The sequence below is a fragment of the Thalia democratica genome, chromosome 2, assembly GCF_965202585.1.
Source record: "Thalia democratica chromosome 2, ktThaDemo2.hap1.1, whole genome shotgun sequence".
NCBI lineage: Eukaryota > Metazoa > Chordata > Thaliacea > Salpida > Salpidae > Thalia > Thalia democratica.
Window position 1 is genome coordinate 53,248,024 of NC_139166.1, and position 23,817 is coordinate 53,271,840.

A 23,817-nucleotide genomic window follows, 5' to 3' on the forward strand; every position below is an offset into this window, starting at 1 on the left:
GTTGTTTACATTAATGTCATTTATATTTTGCTTCAAATTTTAATACAGTATGTTGTTTATAAATTTTGTTTTTATTTACGAGAAAGTTAGATTGTAAATTTAGTTATCAGTTGATATATTACAAGTTTAAAAAAAAAATGTTTGAAATAAATTGGGAAAATAATAGAATTTCAAAATAAGTTTGTAAAAAATCATCAGTCAAAAAATTACTGAAGTATTTCAAGGCGTATGATCTAAATTTCAAAGTATTAAAAAAACTGATACGATAAAAACTAAGCTCAAGTTTGACTAACAGCATGCAATTTTCGTTTCAATGAGTTATTAGTCCATTAACAATTAACTGGAATAGAAAAATTTAGTATTAAAAAATCATTTGGTTAGCTTTTTGTCTAATGGTCGTTTACCCTAACCTGCATAAGGTACTTTGTCTGAACTTAAACAGCTTTTGTTTTTTAAGTATGTTGTCTAATCCAGTTTTCATACTATACTAGCTATTTTTAACCTTTAAAACTTAGTAAATATTAATAATTTGTATCAAGTCTTAAAATTTAGTTATACCCAAACTATGTAATTGAACTTTCTAACATCTGTAATAGTCCATATAGAACGTTTTACATTCACTTTTTTGTACTGCTACCTGTTTTTGCAAGGAAGCTGGGTAGCAAATAAGTATTTTTTTCCATAATTGCAAGTTTGTTGCACACCAACAATTTAACTTAATACGCATAAACAAGACAACAAAATAAACAAGAAAATGCTGAAAACTGTAATGTAAACTCAATGGACCTGGTGTGAAGAAATACCTTTAAATTAACTAGGTAGTGTAATGTATACAGTGTTGCCAAAAAACTCAGAGACCTGTAATTTGACAAATTAGGCAAAAAATCCTAGAATTTTAGACAATTCTGGAATAAAAAAAAATTTAATGTTAAGTAGAAAAATTTTGATTTGATACAAGAAATCTACCATATAGATAATTTTTTTTTGTCATCATCAAAAATTGTTATTTTAAAAACACATTTGAAGTAGCTTTACAGTATCTTTTCAATGTTTTTATACTATTTAACACAGTTTTTTACCTTTTACTTAAATTACTTAAAATAGACCAAAAATGAATACCTTTAAAAACCTGGACGAAATTTTGAAAACCTGAAAAAAATTTGCCAAAAACATTTGGCAGCCCTGTGTATAAGTGTAGGTAATTCGAAAGATTATATCATTTATCTGTATGCATCATCTAAAGTTTTGTATTTAGTTATCAAGTATTGTAAAGTAAGTAAATAACTTAATAACTGTTTAGAACTTCCTATAAAGTATTTATGTTTAATTATGGTATTAAATTCAAAGTATACATTGCTTATTGTAAACTATATTTAAACTTGAAACTAAAATTATATTTTTATTCAACTTCTGTACAAAATTTAATTAAATTTTAAACAATAATGTAATTAGCTAAGATTTAATTTGAAATTAATAAAAGCAACAAAAAATCTATTTTTAATGGAAGTTTTCAAAGATGATAGTACTACGTGATATCTGTTTTTATAAATTTTATATTTTTAAGCTTGAATGAGGAGTAGGTTTCAATCACGGTTGTGTTTTAAATATTCTTTTTTTGTTTGCAATTGTATCAGTTCTCTATATAACTTTTTTTTCAGAGATAAATATTTGAACAACATTTTTCTAGTGTATGCTTAGTTAAAACATTCAACACACAGTTCATTATTATTTATTGTTAAGTAGTTTTAACTTAGATTTAAAATCATACTGAAACGATCCAGCAATAAAAACTTATAATAATGAAGTACATTTAAAGTATTAAAGAAAACAAAACCATTTTAGTATGATTTTCAATATAATAATTTTTAACAGTAATATTTCTCTAGCATTTCAACTTAGTTAATTTATAAATTTTAATTCTACATTTGATTGCTTAGCATATTTTATAAAGCTTTAAACAATTTTATGTCATCAAGTCTTAGTTAAGAGTAGTAAACAGTTTCAAAATAGTAATGAAATGTGTATTGTTAAATGTTTTACATAAATATTATTTTAATACGTCACAATATGTTTACTTCATATTCTTTAGTAAAGCTTTTATGCGTCGAAACGGCTGTCAGAAATATTTAAAACTGTTTTTTTAATAAGTAATACAGCAAATACATACAGTGCTATAACAATTATAGTTTCAAGTAGTTGCTTTAATCGAAAAACTATTATTTTAGTTAAAATATTCGCTGAAAATTTTTTTATGATGAAAAAGAAACACCTGCAATTTTTGTTTTTGTAACTAAAAACGCCCTTGTTGACGCTTTAACGGTTTTCAATGAAGTATAAAATTGTATGAAAACTTCTATTCAAATATGGTTTTTCATTGTCAATAAAGCTTATAGAGAAAGCTGTTAGTGTATGAGAAATAGTCGAAAGTTCCTTTTTTTTCTCGTTTTTTTTTCAGTATAGAAGATCATTTATGTTATTTATATCCAACTTTTTACCTACTAAGCATCTACAAGCTTTTGAAAAGCAGCAAAATAATTCAGTTTACTTTAGTTTTTAGCTTAACAGCTTTAAATTTTTTAACTGACTGTAAATAAAATAGCTGCATGCACAAAAACCTGTTGCTAAGCTTTTACTTATATTTTTGCTTGTATGTATATTTTATTATTATTTTGTTTTAAGCTTTGTCTTAATGATTCTAAAATTACTTGATTACATTGTTTGTTGAGGTTATTTTTTATGCTCAATCGTATGTAATTGTATAAGATATATAGTTAAGTTTTTTCTTTAATAAATGATTTCAGTTAAACGAAAAACATTAAAATTGTATTCATAAAACATAAACTAAGGATTGTGTTTGTTTTGTAATTAAGTAAATTTTTCTTTATCAGTTTCTTTACTTAAGGTTGCAAACAGAATGTACGTTTGATTTTTTAGTAGACGATTAAAATGACTTTTTATTAAGAAAAATATTTTTCGTTTAAAAACTTTAACTGATTTATTAATCAAATTTTAAAGTAAGTTATGAATTTAATTAATAAAGATTTTCATATTTTAGATGTATTCCAACGTTATTGTACTTAAATATTAGTACTGTAAATAAAACTTCAGTCAGTTACAAACTTGTTTTTGTATATATACAGAGTAATTAAAATTATGATTAATATTCAAGAGAACTTTGCAGAAGACGAAAAGTTTCAAAAGAACTGGAAGTATCTTGCTTTTATTTGTGTGAGTTTTTTAAGTCATAAAAAAAATTAGAAGTTTAATTAAATACAATAAAACAAACACTACATAAGTATTTAAAGAAAACGTTAAACTAGTATTTTTCAGATTTTTTTTTCCAGAATGAGGTTGTTAAGTATCTAGTGTAAGTGTAACTTATTTGTATATATAAGATATAAAAAAAAGAGAAATAGTCAATAATTAGATAATTATGCATTAAATAGTAAGCAAAAAGTAATTTGAGGTAAATAGATAGATAGTAAAGTAATTCTGAATTTTATAACTTTGTATTTATTACATATAAAATAATAACATATAAGTTTAAAAAAGAATAAAGTTTACTTTTTCAACATGAAGAATAAATCATTTAACATAAATGTTTATGTTGTACACAATAAACACGGTTGACAAAAAACCTGGAATTGGAAATTTTAGGCAAAATAAAAACTTGAGTTTGATAAGTTTTGAAAAAAACCTTGGAATTTTGAACAAAGTTCAATAAAAAAAACTTAAGATTGTAAGCTGTTTTTAAATAAAGCATGGAAGTTTCGACTAAAAACAAAAATTCTATCACAATGGTTCAAATTTTTGTATGATTAAAAGCTTCATTAAAAACACGTTTAAAGTTAATGCTGTAATACTATTTAAGACATTTTTTAAATTTAAGTGTAATTTTATACTAAAAATAGTCTAAAAAACTGGAAGGAATTCAGAAAACCTGAAAGAAATATACAAAAAACCTTTGGCAACCTTCAATAGAGATCGGTATAAACTTTTTGTAACAAAAAAAATTGAATAAAATATTAGACTTATAATATAAAAAGTTATTAAAAATCTCAGTAAAAAGATAATCTTGATCTTAAGTCGAGCGAGTTTTCTTATTCGTTTACTACTGAGGTTTTTACACGAGTAAATATTTGTTTTAAAAACAACAGACTTTCAATAAAATTACTTAAAAAAAGTTACATAAATTTTTCATTGCTTTTCAGAGTAGTTTCGAATTAATTAATTTTGATATATTTCATCAATTTATCAAAACAAGTTGTTAGATTAACTGCAAAAATTAAGGTGAAGTTTACTAAAAGTTTCAAGTAGCAATTATCAACTATAAATAATAGTTCAACTACGCGTATTCTAAATTTTAATTCAGGAAACAATTCAGTTATTTATAAAGCAATTTTATCTAAATATTTACAAGTGAGTATAATTGTATTTTGCCACTGTTATAAGGTTGTACCATCTACATATCAGAGTAAAGTTGCTAAATAAATCTTGTTTTATATGCTGTAACTTTAAAAAGAGAATAAATTCTAGTCAAAATTTTTAATGGAAATAGAAAGTTATTTTGTACAATAGTATTAAAAAACACTCTTAAATATATAATGTACTTCAAGAATACAATCACACAAAGTAAAAGAAAACCGTGGAAATATTCTTTTTTTTTTCAGAAAGTAAAGATTGCAACATATGGTGTATACTTTGGAATTGTTTTGTGGTATGCTCTTCTATGGAAAAAGCATGAATTCTTCGCATCGTTAATTTCAATGGCCATCTACGTCAGTTTATCATCAAAAAGATTTTCACAGCAACAATTTTACTCAATTTAGATCATTATAACTGTTTTAGAATTAAACAAAATAATTTTTATCATCCATGCTCTTAAAGTCCAGTTTTTATTAATCACAATTAAACCACAAATTTATTTTAAGGTGGCTCTGTTGGTTAGAATTGCATTTTTCTTTCCTCGCAGCAAATGTTGGGTAAGAATGTTTTGCAATTAGTTCTTATGAAGCATTCATAAAACAATACTTTTATATATTAAGGGCATAGAGAGGGGAGGTAAAACCATTTTTTTAAAGTTGTAAAGTTTTAGCTAAACTAAAATTTGCTTTTTACAGATTTTTAGTTTTCAAACTTACTTTTGAGACATAGCTGATTGAAATGAGAGAGTAAAATAGGTTCTATAAAAAAAGGTAAAACTAAAAGGGTGAAAAAATAAAAACCACTAAAGTTCCATATCCTACGCTTTTTGAGGTAGATACTTTAAATTTTGAGAAAAATTTCCATGCATTATCAAGCAAATCTTGTAGGATTTTAAAACGGATTTCAAAAAAATAAAGTTTAATAACCAAAAAATACTTTAAAAAAAAGTTATTCATAAGTTTCTAAAAAGCAGTTTTTTAAGTATTGCAAGGAACATATACTGAATGTTTGAGGTATTTATCTCAAAAAACGTAGGACATATATTTTAAGCTAAATACAGGGTTGCCACTTTACCTGAAAAAACCTGGAATTTGACAATTTAGGCAAAAACCTGGATTAGAGAAATTTTGAAAAATAAAAAATAAATTTTAATAATTTTCACATGTGCAGTAGTAAAATTTCGATTTGACTCAAAAAATCTATCATATAGATAAAAAAGAATTGTCATCATCAAATTTTTTTATTTATTTAACACTTAAATAACAGTATTAAAACATATTTTAAGTATATTTACAGTATCTTTTTAATGTTTTTATACTATTTAAAACTGTTTCTTACCCTAAACTTAACTTTAAACTAATAATAGACCCAAAAATGTGTACTTTTAAAAACCTGGAAGAAATTTGGAAAACCTGAAAAAATTTGGAAAAAACGATTGGCAACCCTGTAAATTGTCTTTTTTGGCCTTTTCAGTAAAAAATCTATTGAACTCTCTTACTTTTTTATCGCTTATATCTCAAAACTGACTTATACTTTAAACAAACTGTAAAAAGTAGCCAATAGCCAAGTTGTTTACATAAAACTTTTACCCTCCTTTGCCCATAAACCAATTTAAAACCAATCAATTTAACTTCTATGGATTGTTGAAATGCCAAAAGTTACAGTTTAATGGCATAGGGGTGTTCAAAAATTTTTTTTTACAAAAAATAACATTGGCTATTATATGAAAGCTTAAGTACAAACTACAAGCTAGCTTTTATGAGTTTAAAAATCTTATTAACTTTTTAGGTATTGTAATTTATAAAATAAAAAGTTTCCAATTCAAACGTAAGTACCGTTAATTTTTTGGGGTTAATTTTCTCGGATATTTTTAAAATCACCAACAATGTAAATTCTCCTTCATTTTTGATCTAGAGACGTCAAACTTTCATGAAACGTTCCTTTTATAGTTGTTGACTTTTAATGTTGCTATTTAAGCAAAATTATAAAATATAAATTTAAAAAAAAAGAAAAAAAATAGGTGGTTTTTATTTTGTTTTCCCAAATTAAAGAAAAATGTGTAAATTTAATGATAAACTTTCTGTGAAAATTTAAAGAAGAAATAGTCTTTATTCGCGTTCTTAATTTGCGCAAACCATTAGGAAACTATTGAGGTCACCGACTTTGATCGCTCATATCTCAAAAATTACTTTGAATTTTTTTTTAAGCGGTTAAAAATGTCTGATAATTCAGATAAAACTATATAAAATAAGATCAACTTGTCAAAATCAAGGTGGACCCCCTATGCCCTTAACTTTTTTTGTCTTTTGTTTATCTTTAATTAAAACATTTACTGACTATTTACACAAAAGCAGTTTTTGATTGAATAGTTGAAATAACTCAATTCATTTTGGCAGCTTGTAACTTACTACGTCTTCGATATCCTCAAGGCCATTGCAGTTGTTGGATTACTCGTTATTTCTCCTCAAATTGTAGAATTGGCAGAATTAGAATTTGCTTATCAAGTTAGTTTTGAACATTTTAATCATCATAATTCTTATACTTGTAAACAAAAGCTGCACTTAATTTAAATGTTTTGATTTTTTGTTTTACAGTATGCATCGATGAAAATTTACTGGATTGCTAATTTTGTTTTGTTTCTTATACAAGTGGTTACTTTGGTGTTCAGCCTGGTTATGTGCAACAAACTTTTGTGCTGCCCTGGATATGTTAGTTTTTGTTTTATAGCATAGTTTATTGAAAATAAAAAGCGCTCAAAGTATTTGGTCCAAGGACCTGGTGCACGAAAAAACCTTTCGGTTATCGAGTCACACACCACAGATACCTTTTAACGTCTTGTCCAAGACAATATAGTCTGATTATTTGTTTTCTAAAATGTTTTGATTTAAAGAATAAGTGATAATGGTTAAGTGGTGTTTCTAACTTTTACATATTTATTTTTTGATTGGCGTTATTTTAAAATTTTACGCTCTAACTCGAATCTTTTCAACTCCAAATTAAAAAAATATTACTTTTTTAACTAAATGAATACGTTTTCAACTAAACTTAATTTAAATTTAATTTCAGATCAATTTATTTTAGTATAATTTAAAAATAACTTAAGTTTTTAAAGTTTCTAACTTTATCTTTTCTAACTGGATACACTTCTAAATTGATTTTTTTAGAGTAGTTCGATTATAACTAAACTAAATTAAGTTTTAAATTAGTGTTTTAAATCTAGCTTAAATTAAATATAAGTTTTGTTTTACTTATGTTTTAAATTAAGTATTAAGTTTGATTTTTACTATAATATAACTTTTTTTAATGTATAATTTTAAATTTATTAAAAATAGTTTAAGTTACAAACAAATTGACTTATTAGAGATAAAATTATTAAAAAAAAACGCCAGTTACAAGTATAGAAGTTAGAAACGATCTGCTTCTATTGATGAAAATGTTTAAAATTAGTAGTTTCATATTTTTAAACCAAAGTTAACTTTTACTGTAACAAATTAATCAATTAGCAAATTTTAATTGATAAATACATTTTTACTAAACGGCAAAAAAAAGATAACTTAAGTCATTTGAAGAGTAATGTTTAAAAGCATACATAAAGTTTACACGAATTTTAAAACGGTTAAAAAATGTTGTTTTGTTCAGAGTTGCCACATGGTTAGGAAAAGTAAGGAAACCATAAAAAGTCAGGAAATTTGATAAGATTAAAAAAAGGTCATATTTGTCAGTTTAAATTTACGAGTTTCCTTATTTTCCAAAGCCTTCAAATGGTAAAAATTAATTAAAAATCCTTTAAAGTCAGAAAAAAAATTCCAAAATTTTCCTAGAAATGTACAAAATTATTCAATTTCCAATGCCTTCATCTGGTATAAATTAGTAAAATATCCTTTATAGAACTGCAAAATTTTTCTATTAACATATTGAATAAGTACCCTACTTGAATAAGCAGATTTTGTAAACTTTTTAGTATCGATGATCTGTAGCAAGGACACTTCCATTGTGAAACTGTGATATATACACAAAAGTTTAAATGCAAGTGGTGTTCATGTACTCTGTCACTGTCAAATATGGGAAGAAAAGCACTCACTGTACATATGATGAACTTTGACATAGAAATATAAGGTCAGGAGTTTACTGAATCCAATAGTTTTTCTATAATGCTTGATCAAGCTCCAGTGGAGTAAGTAGTGAGAGCAGCGGCAGAGTAGCAAGTTGAGAGAGCAGTGGTGTAAGCCCATCAATAAGTTTGGTAAGTAAGTCACAAACCACAACCGCTGAAATTTTATGTGCATTGCAAACTGTCAAGCACAATTACTCAGCTAGTTCGTGTAACAAACTGGCGGAGCTGAACAAAAAAATGTTTCCTGACAGTGCAATAACACAGTCATGTCAGATGGCCCGTGAAAAAATTATCATACACGATAAATTTTGACCTTGGATCACATTTCGAAAACATCTTGCTGGAATAATAATGAACAAGCTGTGTTTATAAGGTAATAATATAAGTAATATTGCTGATTGAGCTGTTTATTGCAAATACATCAATTATGCACAGATAGTTCAAGTGATGTAATGGAAGTTTGATGATTGAATTCAGCAAAAAAACTGTTGTTTTAACCTGTAACAAAATTAGATTGAAAGCTTTATATAGTTTTAAGTGTAAGATTATGTATTTTAGAATAAGTTTAAATTAAGAGTTAGATTTAGAAAAGTCGGAAAAATTTTGGTAAAAAGTTAGGAAAAGTCATGAAATTTTTCTCAGCTTGATCTGTGGCAACCATGTTTGTTTTTATTAAACAAAAATTTAGTTCATACATAAAAAGTAAATACTATTTTTGAAGCTAGTGTAAAAAATATGGCAGTAAAGTTAAAATTACTTTAAAGGCGCTTAAAACTATAATTAAAAAAATCTTTCTAAACGAAAAAAAACGATAAGAAAAGACTTAAAAAATGTCTACCGTAAACTTATTAAAATGATAATTTACTAAAGACTGCTCAACATTACCACCGATTGAACAATCCCAGTCATCACGTTATGGGACAGGTCTCACCGCCAGGCTACACTGAACAGCCCCAAAATCCAACCAAAGGTTAGAACTGACATAATTTTATTATGTGGTTATTCTATAACAGACCAACTGCATTTCAGCAGCTTGTTTTTTATGGGTTTTGATTTTGAAACAAGTATTTTTTTTTTGTTATTTACTTATATCACTAGTGCTTTTTTAGATTATAAAGAAGTTAAAAGTATTATTGCAACTTATAAAGGGAAAAAATAGATATAATTAACATTTAAACTGTAGTTTATACAACAATAGATGTTTTAACCTAGTGATGAATTTACGTTTAAATCTGCATTCACTAAGTAAATAGTTATTATATAATTTTTTTTGTTTAATTAAATACCGTTAGTTCTAGTATTTACAACTATTAGAAATTTTCATAAGTTTTATTAAATAAGCAAACAATCATTCAAATTTTTATACAATTTTTATTAATCATTCAAAATATATTTACTTAACACAAATAGTTTTTTTTAGCTTTTCTAATCAAAAAACTAATTTTTACTTTTCTTAAAGTTTATTTTATCTAGTTTCCAAAATATTTTTAATTTTTCACCTGTGAATCTATTCAGAAATTTAGCTGACAATAAATCAAATAATTGCACAACGTTATAGCTACTATATAAGCTTACATTGCGCACCCAAAACCAAATGTTAAATAAAAATAAAGCTAAGTGGTAATTTTCTACGAAGTATTTAGGATTTTAGAATATTCGTACTATCTTAGGTGGAAGTTAAAAGTTTTTTTTGTGATTTTTACACGTTGGTATGGAATTTAAAAAACAATAAAAATATTAAACAGGTTACACCAACTACTATGCAGATAGCAGAGACGACGTGAAATTGATTGTTGATGTATAAAAAACATCAGATTGTCAATACAAAAAGTTTAACAAATAATATAAGTTGTTTTGTAAATAGTTGTTGTGTTTTAACGATTTCTTTTATTAAATATTTGATGTATAAAATCAAAACTATTAGATGTATAAAATATCAGATCATCAAAACAAAAGTTTAAACAAATAATACAAGTTGTTTTGATAAATTGTAAATCTGTAAATAGTTGTTGTGTTTTGGCACTTTTATTTTTTTTAAAACAAAGTAAAAGGTAGTAATTACCATATTTAGATATCTAGAAAGTATTGAACTGTATTTTTGAAATAAAATATCAAGTTGTTGTTTTTGCTGTATTGTATAAATAAATTACAAATGATTTCATTCCACAATGGGCTGGAAAGCGGCCGTTGACCGTTTCAGTGACAAAAAAATTTAATCAAGAATTAAGTTTTATTGTTTAGAACTAGGCTTCTTTAAAAAAACTGGGTTTGGTTCTTTTCGGCTCTAGATATAATACTTATTTTAGCTTAAATGTAGCGAAGTTTTGCTTTTTGAAGTCAAAAATAAACGGTTTATGTGTTAAAATTAAGGCCTACAAGTAATGATCTACCGAGTTCAAGATTTGGATTCGGCTGAATCTTATTTTTAAAATGAGATTCGGATTCGGCCAAACCCTAAATTTCAAAATAAGACTCGGATCCGGCCGAATCCGAAATTTCAGATTCAGTAGACCACTTTGAACTTTTTGAAATTTACTCAATTGTTTGTCAAAAGTTAAATGAAATTTAAAACTAATTAACGATTTCACGTTTAAGTTGATAAAATAGTGCTTTACACTTATAAAAGCCTTCTTAACTTTGATTTAGAGTTTTGCACACAGTATTAAAACTATGATAAACTATTTTTATTTGACTCTCAAATATAATTAAGAACGTATTCAAGGCGTTTATCTCAGCTTTTTTAATAACCGCCCTTACTTATTCATCATATGTTAAGTTTTTATATGATTGCTCGTTAACCTATCCCGGTTCAAATAAAATTTTGGTTTTTCTTTTACAAGAATATAAAAAAAATACTTGTAGGTAATTTATTTGAGTAAGTTTTCCTCAGTTCAGTGGAATCTTATCTGCATAGCTCTGGCCTTACCAGGATTTTTTTTCTAAATATCTCTATTAAGGTTATTTTGAAACCTTCTCGAATATATTTTATGGATAAATTTCTGGAATTTTTAGTAACGAAATCTAGTTTACAAAGGCCATGTAATTATTTAAAGTATCTTTAGTTTGGTTAATTTAATTTTAAGTCTCCATTTAGATGTAATGATTATTTATTTAATTGTACCATAAATGACGTGTGACTAGGATTGTAGGACTTATATATTTTATTTTACTATTTTCTTAACATTAAAAAAAAAAAATTCATGTTGTTGTGTCTTTTTTGGAGAGCCTGTTTCTTAAAATAAAAATTCTCAGTTATAATAAGGTTGTTTTTTTTGTGATTTTTCATATAAGGTCACATATTTATAAAAAAGAATCCAATTAAATATATAATATTAAAGCAGATGCTAGCAAACTTTTAGCTTCTTACTTGTATGTTAATGTTTTTTTTATTTAATTGATTAATTTTAATAATGATATGTATGTTCTAATTTCACATATTTTAATATGTTATTTTCAAAACAATGTTCTAAAGAAAAAAAAATATGTTAATAATAAATTTTTTAAAACCTTAAAACAATAAATTAAAACCTTAATTAATTTTTGATAGATTTTTATTTGATGTTCTATTTTTTTGAGTGAAATATTGTTATGAAAACAAGATCTTAAAAAAAAATTGAAGTTGTATCATTCTCTTAAGAAATAAGTGGAGACCTTTAATTGTTAATTATCTTTGAATCATATATTTCTTTAACCGTGCATTGGTTAAAGAAAATTTTGTGTTCAAAAATCGTGTTTGGCATTGCTGGGAAATGGAGGGTGAGAATACTGGCCAAAACATTTGTAATTGCATTTAGGATATGCTTAGTAATTTAAATATTTCATTGGATCATGTTCACGTTTTTTGAGACAGTGCAAGAAACATTAAAAAGCACACAAAAAGCAAAAAGCCTTCATTCTTGTTTAATATGTTGACACAAGATGGAACTCAACATATCTTATGCTAGAGAGATTGAAAAGGTAAAATCAGATGTCCGGTACTATGTGGCTAACTATAAAAACGATTATTCAATTATTACAATTAAAGAATGGCAACTTTTTAATCACATCGTTCTAACTGCTTGAACCTTTTTGTAACAAAGGAGTATAGTAAAAACAATGCATTTCTTTCTAGCGTGATGCAAGCAATTTCTTTGACGAAGTTTGTTAAACTAATGAAAATTCAGAGGAGCTATCTAATGTTTGTAAAAATTTAGCCAAAAATAAAGGATAGGCTTGCGAAAGAAGGTTCTCTATTAAGGGTGGGTAACATTTTTAATTGTACCGGATCCGGAAAACTTTTGTCTGTGGTAGGCCGAAGCATTTCAAATTAGTGAGTTACCAGATCAAGTATCCGGATAATGCTATTTTAAATCCGGATTCGGCCGAATCCTATTTTGAAAATATTTATTTCAAAACATATCAAAACAGCATCTTATTATAAAAGTCTTTAAAAATATTTAATTCAAAGGTTTCTTAAATAGCGCAATAATCGAGCATAAAATTATAACTTACAAATTAACTAAGTGTAAAAGCTCGAGAAGTATTACTGTTTTTAAGTTATAAGTTATCATATTTAAAATTATACTAAAACTTACCAACGATAAAAACTTCCAAAACGAAATTAAACATTTAAAATGTTTTGGAGAACTGTTTGTGTTTTGATAAGCCTTAATTGAAAGAACTTAAGAATGCAAATTAATAACAAAATCTGTGTTTTTAGTATTTTTAGAAAAATATTTTTTTTAAATACGTCGCATATTGTACACTTTATTTACATTTATAACTGACACTTTTATGCGTCGAGACGCCTATCATCAATATAAAAAAAGGTGTTATATAAAATAAATAGTGTTTAAAACTATTATCTTATTTAAAATAGTCGCTATGGAGTTACGAATTTAAGAAAATAAATATCTGTAACTATTATATTTGTAACTAAAATTGCCCTTATTAACGCTTTAATGATTTTCATTTAAGTATGACATAATACAAAAACTTATATTCAAATTTGGTTTTCAGTTGTCAATAAGGCTTATTTAAAGTTTCGGCTATTGTATAGAATTATTTGAAAGTTTGTTCCCTTTTTTATTAAAGAAGGAAGTCATTGTTATCTAAATCTAACATATTGCTTAAAAGTCAGCGTAAATAATTTAATTTACTTATACTTTATTTTAATTTAACTGTAAATAGAATAGTAACATATACTTGTTGCAAAGCTTCTATTTTGGTTTTTTCTCGTTTAGAATTTTTTGTTTTAAATTTTATCCTACTCATTCTAGAGTTACTTTGACAGCAATGTTTGTTGAAGTAGAATACACTATGTATATTTGATACTTTTTCGTGTATAATCTAATATATGCGTAATTAATAGTATTTTATTAAATGATTTCAATTTAAAATAAAAAATAATTGTATCACAAAACTATTTTTTAAGGTTATGTTTGTTTTGTAGTTTAGTTTAATTTTTTATTATAGTCTATACTTGAATTTACAATGAGAATGTATTTTATTCTTTAGTAGACTTTTTTAAATTTTTTTTAAGCAAAGCATCTTACGTGTTCTATCAATCAAATTTTTGAGATAATTATAAATTAATTACTTTTGTTTTTTATTCAAGCTGCCTAACAACTTAGTTTTATTGTTTTTTAAATCAATAACAATGTTCAATTTTAGAAATATACAGAGTACTTAAAAATCATGGTTAATGTTGAAGAGAACTTGGCAGAATACAAAAAGTTTCAGAAAAACTGGAATTATCTTGCTTTTATTTGTGTAAATTTTTTTTCATTGAAAAAAAACTTAAAGTATACTTAATTACAATAAAACAAACACTACGTTTAAATAAAATCTTTTCTAAAAATTGTTTTGTATTGTTGAGGTTCTTAAATATCTAGTTTAAGTGTAATATGTGTGTATATTAATGATAAATAAAATAATACGAGAGCCAGCAAAAAATTAGATTATTATACGTTAAAATGTTTAAACGAAAATTAATTTGAGGTAAAGTGATAGTTTAAGTAATTCCGAATTTTTGAATTTTATGTTTTTTTACTTAGAAAATAAAACACGTAAATTAAAAAAGTAACAAAGCTTATTTTGCTAAAATAAAGAAAAAATCAAGTATAAATATTTTTTACATAATAAACAGGGTCTTCAAAAAATATCGAAGTCTAAAAAAACCTGGAATTTGACAATTTTATCAAAAAAAACCTGGAATTTGAGAAATTTTGAAAAAAAAAAACTTGGAGTTTTGAACAAAAATCTATTTGAAACCTGAAAAACCTATATCTTAACCTGTTTTTACATGAAAAATAACGAAATTTAGACTAAATAAAAAAAATCCTATCACGATACTTCTTTTTTGCATGATAAAAAATTTATTTCATCAAAAAACACATTAGTAGCTTTAAAAACCTTTTCAATGCTGTTATAAACTTAAAAAAAAAAACTATTAGACTGTTATAAGGTTGTACAATTTACATTTTGAGTAAAGTTGATGAACAATAATCTTATTTTTTGTGCTGAAGCTTTGTACATTAATATATCCTAATAAAAAAAATATTTAAATTAAAATGAGAAGTTTTTCTAGCTAATATAAATCAAAAATCCCTTGTAAAAAACAACGAAGTTCAAAATAATAATCATACAAAGTAAAAAAAAAACTTTTTTTTTATTTAGAAAGTAAGGATTGCAATAAATTGCGTACATTTGGTAGAAATATTGTGGTTTCGTTTACTATTGAAAAAGTATGAAGAATTTCCATCGTTAATTATAAAAGCCATCTACGTTAGTTTACCATAAGTTAAGTAAGAAATTTGAAAGTAGATTTTCACTGCAAGAAACATTAGAACTTTAATTTAAAACATTAGAACAGTCTCTAAATTACGAAATATTTTTTACTAGTTTATTTTCAGGTGGCTCTGTATGTTAGAATTGCATTTTTCTTTCCTCGAAGAAAATGTTGGGTGAGAATGTTTTGCTATTTTTTCTTATGAAGCATTCATAAAAATGTTTGCATACTTTAAGGGCATAGAGGGTAACCACTTTTTTACATCTTGATTTAAATTTGTGAGTTTTAGCTAAGCTAAAAGTTGCTTTCAACAGCGTTTTAGTATTTACACATTTTTTTGGGCAGCTGTTAAAGTGATAAAGAACAATAGTTTTCTAATGGGAGGTGAAAACTAAAACATTGATTAGATAAAATTAATAAAAATCTTTCTCCTGAGTATTTTAAGATAAACACCTCAAATTTTAAGAAAGTGTTCTTTCTATTATCAAGAAAATCTGTGGTATTTTATGATAAATTTAGAAAAATATTATTTTATGACCAAAAAATGAAACATTTTAATTTTATTTTTAGAACAAAAATAAAGCTTAAATCTAAAAGTTTTTTACGACAGAATGTTCTAAATACAGAAGTGAACTTTTCCTTAAATTTCAAGTATTTATCTAAAAACTTAAGGAGAGTATAGATTTTTTGCAAAATAGTCTTTTTTGGTCGTTTAATTTTGCGCCTCTATTAAAAAAACTGTTTAATTATCTAACTGTGATCATTTATGTCTCAAAAATTACTGAGATTTAAAAAAAACCGAAAAAGTAGCTTGTAGATTGGTTATTTTTGTAAAAACTTAACTAAAAAACAAAAAAATAAGTTTTACTACATTATGCCCATAAAAAAATTGAAAATCAATTGATTTAACTTCTACGGTTTAGAAAGCCACAAATACTCGTCAAACTTGTCCTTTATGTATTTTTAATTAAAATAATTACTGACTATTTACACAAAAGAAGTTTTTGATTGAATAGTTAAAATAACTCAATTCATTTTGACAGCTTGTAACTTACTACGTCTTCGATATCCTCAAGGCCATTGCAGTTGTTGGATTACTTGTTATTTCTCCTCAAATTGTAGAATTGGCAAAACTAGAAATTAATTGTCGAGTAAGTTTTGAATATTTTAATTATCATAATTGTTATACATGCAAACAAAAGTTACACTTAGTTTAAAATTTTTGATTATTTTGTTTTACAGTATGCATCGATGAAAATTTACTGGATTGCTAACTTTTTTTTGTTTGTTATACAAGTGATTACTTTGGTGTTCAGCCTGGTTATTTGCAACAAACTTTTGTGCTGCTCTGGATATGTTAGTTTGTATATAATAGTGTTATTATTTGTTTTCTAAAATGTTTTAATTTAAAGAACAAGTGATAATTGTTAAATGACATTTCTAATTTTTACATATTTATTTTTAATTGGCGTTAATTTAAAATTTTACGCTCTTACTCGAATTTTTTAAACTCCATTCTTCTTAAACGAATACGTTTTTAACTAAATTAGATTAAAATTTAACTTTAGATCAATTTATCATATTACATTTTAAAAATAATTCAAGATTTTGAAGTTTTTTACTTAATTTTTCAATACATTTCTAGGTTGATATTTTCTAAGTAGTTAAATTGTAACTTAAAATTGTTTAAGTTTTAAAATCGCATTTTAATCTAAATTAAATTCAAGTTTTGTTTTTCTCTTGTTTTTTATTTAAAATTTAGTATTCATTTTTCTTTTTAAACTAATATATATACTTTTTTTAAAGTTTTATTTTTGTTTTATCAAAATAGTTTAAGTTACAAACAAATCGAGTTAAATGACACAAAATTATACACAAAAAAATTAATTAAACGCCAGTTACAAGTATAGAATTTATAAACGATTCGCTTCTATTGATAAAAATGTTTAAAATTTGTAGTTTCATATTTAATAAGTTTTAGATAACTTATACTGTAATAAGTTAACAACTAGAAAATTCTATTGAGAAATAAATTTTTACGTAACCGTTAAAAAATGGGTAATTTAAGTCATTTGAACAGCAATGTTTAACACTATACAGAAAGTTTATATATATTTTAAAAACGGTTCCAAATTGTTTTGATTTAGAAAACGAGCTTTTAGTTCATACATGAAATTTAAGTATCATTTCTGAAGATAGTGTAAAAAATATGGTAGTAAAGTTAAAACTTCTTTAAAGGCGCTTAAAAGTAAAGTTAAATAAATCTTCTTGAAACGAAAAAACCTGGTATAGATAAATTATTTCCACCGTAAACTTGTTAAAATGATAATTTACTTAAGACTGCTCAACATTACCACCGATTGAACAATCCAAGCCATCACGTTATGGGACAGGTCTCACCGCCAGGCTACACTGACCAGCCCAAAAAACCAACCACAGGTTAGAACTGAAATAATCTTATTATGTGGTTTATCTACAACACACTTACTGTAATTCAGCAACTTGTTTTTATGGGTTTTGATTTTAAAACAAATGTTTTTTTCAATTTACTTGTACTACTGGTATTTCTTTAAATGATAAAACAGATGAAAATGATAAGTTTATAGATAAACAAAATAAATTTTTTGACTAACAAATTTTTTTACTTAAAGATAAACAGAAGAAATATATTAGCTGTAATAAACTTAAAAACAGAAATTAGGTATAGTACAGAAACTTTTCTTATTTAGGTGAAACTTACATAAAAATTTGAATTATTTTTGGCTGGTGTACGACCAGTTTGTTTTTTTTTAACAATCATAAATAAAAAATAAGTTTAATTTTCTTATTATTTGCTTTAAAATTTTAATTCAAAATAATAAAAGTCAAAACTGAACTATTCTTTGTATGATTCCGCAAATTTTATTGCAAATTATTAAAAGGAAAAACGAAGTAAACTTAATAATTTAGCTGTAGTTTATCAAACAATTGATATTTTAACAAAGTGATAAACTTATGTTTAGGGCTGTATTCACTACATAAATAATTATTGTGTCATTTTATTTTGTTTATTTGTACCTTTCATTTTAGTGTTTATAACAACTAAAAACTACCATTAAGTATATCAAATAAGCAAACAATCATATAAATTTTAATGCATAACTAAATCAAAGTTTATAAGTAAGTATATTTACCTATCACAAAAAAAAAGCTTTTCTAATTAAAAGGACTACTTTTTAGTTTTCTTAAACTTTATTTTTTCAATTTTTCAACATATTTTCAATTTTAAATTTGTAAATCTAATCAAAAAGTTAGCTAAAAACAAACTAAACAAAAAAACAAAATTACAGCTACTATATGAACTTAAAATGTGCATCCAAAACCAATTGTTAAACAAAAATGAAGCTATATGGTGATTTTGTACAAAAAATTCAACATTTAAAAATAATCGTATTATCTTAGTGGAAGTTTAAAACAAAAGTTTTGTAATTGTTAGACGTTTTTTATAAAATGTATGAAAAAACAATAAATATATTAAACAGGTTACACTAACTACTATACTGACAGCAAAGACAATGTAAAATTAATTGTTGATGTATAAAGTACCAAACACCGCATTATCAAAGCAAAAAAGTTTAACACAAAACAAAAACTGTTTTTATAAATTGTATATTGTAGATTTTTTTGCTTCTCAGTTTTTTTTTTGCTTTTTTAGTTTTATTAAAATTTTTGTGTATAAAATGCAAAAATTAGATAAACAAAACTTTTTTTTAACAATTAATATCAAAAGTCTTTATCAGCTGTAGATTTGCAAATAGTTGTTGTATTTAAGTGGTTTTATTTTTCTTAAAATAAAGTTAAAGGTAGTACTTACCAGAAGTAAAAAGCATTGAAGTATATATTAGAAATAAAACATAAAATCTGTTGTTATTGTTGTTTAATTAAAATAAGAAAATTATAATTTAAAAAAAATTGGCCCCTCTCAAAAAAATACCATTAAAAACTCTCAGAACTTTTTTTGCTCTTCATCATCAACCCAAGAATATCTAGTGTAAACTTCAAATTATGATCTCATAGCCCTCCTGTGTTGGTAAACGTAGAGGTTTTAATTTTTGATTATAATATGTAAAATATTTTTTACTAAAGTTCCGGCAAAGTGTGAAAACAAAATACTCTCATTGACTTTAATAAAACTTAGTTAAAACAATTATTTGTTATAAATCATTTTAATAGTTACCGTTTAAAATATGAACTGAATTTTTCAACAAAGAAGTTTTCAGACATGCTTTCAAAATAAAAGTAGTGACTACTTTTGTGAAGCAACTTTTTTTTTTCAAACTAGATTTTGTGGAACACAGGGAATCTTTCCACAAAATTTACAAAGTGATAAACCAATTTTATACGATTTTTAATGCAATAAAAAAAAATAGAATAACATTTACATGGTTGCCAAAAAACCTGGAATTCGTCTAATTAGGCTAAAAAAAATCTGGAATTTTAAGTATTTTGAACAAAAATCACTGCAAAACTTTGAATTTTATATTATTTTTATTTGCTAGGTAATGTAATTTTCATTTGACACAATAAATCTATCATAGAGTTAAATTTTTATTTTTTATAACACTTTTAAAATAGCTTTACAGTATTGTTTAAGTGTTGTTATACTATTAAAAACAGTTTTTAATTTTAAACTAAATTATAATTGATATTGTAAATTACAATATACCCAAAAACTTGTACTTTTGAAAACCTGGAAGAAATTCAGAAAATCTAGAAAAAATTTATCAAAAACCTTTGGCAACCATGTATATATTTAAGACAGTTTAAATATTGAGAGTTAAAACAGTTGTTTTAAACTTTGAAACATTTTAAAGTAAAAAAAAAACATTATTCAGTTAAAATTATATATTTTCAACAATTTTTTTGAACGAATATTAATAAAATGTCACTTGTAAGTTAATTATTTAATTTTTATTAAAAAACTGATTGCTATTTATTTTTCGCTGGTAAGTTTTGTTTTCATTTAAAAATATATAATTTCAAAAAACTTTTTAAAAGCACTAACTTGATGTCTATAAAGGTAAAGTCTAGAAGATTTTAGACTAGTATTAGTTAAAAGTTAAAAAAATTAACTAGTTGATTAAAATTTTTATTGTTGGAAACCTATACATTTGAAGTTAAATAACTTTTCTTATCAAAACTGGATTCCGCAAGAACAAGTTATCTTTTTTACAGTTTTTCTAGCTTTAATTTGCAAAGTATTTTATAAGTAAACTTAAAAAATTAAATAACTAGAAACCAACTAAGCACTTGTTTTAATATACAATAAAAATCCTATACCTTTTAAAAAAATATTTAACAGCTTTTAAATAATAAAGTATCAGGAAATCTATTTGACTTGATCTTTTTGACATTAAAAAAACTATATGCTTGTTTCTCAGAGTTTTATAACTTTGAAGTAAAGTTTTGTTTGCTCATTAGTACTAGAGCTTACTTAAAACTAACCAACTCTACCAGATAAAGTTTACAAAACAAGCGTAAGATATTCTAGAAAATATCTGTAAAACTTATTGGTGGAAAATAATTTTTTTTACCCTTAAAGTTATCTGGATTGGAAATTGATAAAAAAACTGAAGCTAATTAGAATCAGACCAACTTAGTTTTGATTTAGTATGTACGTAAACGTGTTAAAAAATATTTTTCTATCTAAAACAAAGTTATACATACTTTTTATATTGCTAAAAGGGCTTAAACTTAATGTGTTAATTTGCTTACAATATTTTAGGATTTAGTTAAATGAAGTGTTGAAGTTTAATTTTACTTAAAAGCCTTTTATCAAGCCTAAAATACAGTAATATCTTTAACTTAGTTTAATTTTTATACATATAGTTCATCAAGCTCTACATAACAATAAAATTGTAGGAGAAACTATTTTGTTGCAAAATTTTTATCAGTTTATTTCTTCATCACAAATAAACCGCGTTGCTTGGTCTAGCATTAAAAAATACTAAGTGCTTGGATCCACTAACTATACTAACCTTAAAAAAAGATTTAAATAAGTTCCAAAACAATTATCTTTAAAAAATCTCTGTGTCTGGGAGTGGCTTTATTGGTATCGACACCTTTCGAGTTTAACCTATCAAACACGCATAAGTACTTGTATGTTGATTTTTTTCGGAGCGTAGTCTGTAAATAGAAGCAAAATAATCTTCTACAGAGATATCATTAGTATTGATAATCATGGATTCCTACAATTACTTTTAATATTGTAAGTTACAGCATTAATCCACCAAAATGCCGTATATTTTTTCAAAAATAAAATTAAAACCTCAATTATACTTAAAAAAAAATTTAATTAAACACATAACTAGGATATAAAATCAGGAATTATTTTTAAAACAATTAAAATACTTGACACAAATAATTAATCCTTTTTAAACATATGTTTTGCTAGTAATATATTTAAAAATATTGTTTGTTATCTAAAAAGTTGAAGCTTAATACTTACAGCTGTACTTTATTTAAAACCGTTTGTACTAATAGAAATATACAAAATCTTTTTAGAATTGCCTCTACTTATTAAAAAAAAGTAAACTTTATGGGTAAACCGTCAAAAATATTTTAGCATAAAACCATATACTTGTACTGTATGCAAATATGAGTTTTTGTGTGATTTATAAATGTAAGTATGATAGCATGTGCTTGAACACTATTTATAATGTCTCACTCTAAGTTTGCAGAATAAATGAGAAAATAAATACTGTTAAAATTCAAAAGGTTATAAAATAACTTACTAAGTATTTTTAAGTGCAAGGATAAGTAACATTTCAAAGCTACTGTTTTGAAAAAGTTATGTTAAACTTATTACTAGTGTTTTTAATATTTTTTGTTACATCTATGATCAGCTTTTACCTACATTGTTAGTCGTACGGATCATTTTTAGCAAAAATAAAAAATATTTAATTAAATAATTTTGTTATTACTAGCCAAAAAGCTATACATTTTAAGTTGTAGCTCAATCAGCATAAAATATAAAATCTATAAAATTATAAAAATGCACAAACTTTAAAAACAACTTAGACACATGTAAACATTTAGTTTGAAACTGGATTAGTCGGAGTGTTTAAAACAATATAAATAACCTTAGTTTTTATAAAACTCAGTTTGAAAAATAAATTTATTTTTATCTGAAATATTTGCAAGATTTATTAGAAACATAACAAAAGTATTATTTTTTTAGTACTTAATCCAGGGGTCGGCAAACTGCGGCCCGCGGGCCAATTGCGGCCCGCGAAGGGTAAATCTGCGGCCCGCGAGCACGTTATTTTTTTGAATGGAATGCGGCCCGCGAAAGAAAATTTTGTGGCCCGCGAGCATGTAAAAGTGGCCCGCTGAGCAAAAATATATATCAAGTAATTTTTTTTTAGGTAATTCAATTTAATTTGTTTAGTTTGGTTTTAAGTCTCTGTAAAACATTTAAAAATAATTAGAAGAAGTTACTACTTTAATTTAAAAATGTGAAAAAGACAGATTAGCATTCTAACAGGATATTTTTCTGAGTTTCATAATAACTTCTATTTTACAACAGCAAGTAATTATCTGAAAAAAGAGTGCTTGAATTTAATAAGTTAGTTATATTATACCTATTTATCAAATAAACTAAATGCAAATGTTTTCCATTTTGTACAAAAGCAATGCAGAGTAATTAAATAAAGTGTCATTTCTTTATAGCTTAGATATTCTTTCCAATATTTTTTTTACCTAAGTTTCTTTTCTATATTTTTTATTTGTAAATGTTATGTTTTAGTGTAAAAACATTTAAAATAACATAGTAATAAGAAAAAAAAAAGGTTTATTTAAGTTTTATTTTGACACATTTTAATTTTTTAGAAGTTTTCTTTGCACTTAAACTAACTTATATGCACACCAACTTAAAATAATGCTCATATTTTAAACCACTTTTTATAAAATATTTTACTTAGTTTAAGTTTAGTTTATGCATAATTTTCTAAGTTTGTTTTTTCTACATGTAATATCTAAATTTGTACAGATACAATTAAAACAATATATATGACATAAACTAATATAGTTTTTGTTAGGTATATATTTTCATTTTTCAAACATTGATTTTGTCAAACTAAGTTAACATTTATGCTTTGCATATCAATACACACATTTGCCGTTTTTTGGAGCTACCTATTTAATATAAACTAGACTTAGGGATAGTTTATAATCATTGACACACTCTCAGACTATCACTATTTGAAGACTTCAAATCTCAGGCTAACTAAATCATTTTATAAGTTTTTGGCTAGAATTGTTTTTTGTATACAAAATATCAGGAATGTTTTTGTTAATTCAGGCTAGCTTTTTTGCTTAAAAGAGTTGCAAATTAAACTAATGATGTAAGTTTTGCTCAACCCAAAGTGTTAGTTTCAGTTATAATATATGTTATAATATATCAAGTTCAAGCTTTGAACTTGAAAATTTGTGCTAAAAAATTTTTGAAAAAAACTTGAACTTGAGAATT

General features: G+C 24.7%; 1 protein-coding gene across 2 annotated transcripts; it reads left to right on the top strand.

Annotated features, from left to right (window-relative positions):
- The first annotated feature begins 3,144 nt into the window (after positions 1 to 3,144).
- On the top strand, positions 3,145 to 18,903 carry LOC145829265 (uncharacterized). 2 transcript variants are annotated; one of them, XM_082937014.1, is made up of 7 exons: positions 3,145 to 3,228; positions 4,671 to 4,778; positions 4,932 to 4,982; positions 16,352 to 16,459; positions 16,551 to 16,664; positions 17,648 to 17,747; positions 18,830 to 18,903. In XM_082937014.1, exons 1-7 carry the CDS (start codon positions 3,154 to 3,156, stop codon positions 18,886 to 18,888), a joined length of 615 nt encoding a protein of 204 aa, XP_082793140.1. In that variant the 5' UTR covers positions 3,145 to 3,153; the 3' UTR covers positions 18,889 to 18,903. The 2 variants fall into 2 exon arrangements, with proteins under 2 accessions (XP_082793140.1, XP_082793139.1); XM_082937013.1 differs by lacking the exons at positions 16,352 to 16,459; positions 16,551 to 16,664; positions 17,648 to 17,747; positions 18,830 to 18,903 and adding exons at positions 6,822 to 6,929; positions 7,020 to 7,133; positions 9,410 to 9,509; positions 10,285 to 10,661.
- Positions 18,904 to 23,817: the final 4,914 nt, after the last annotated feature.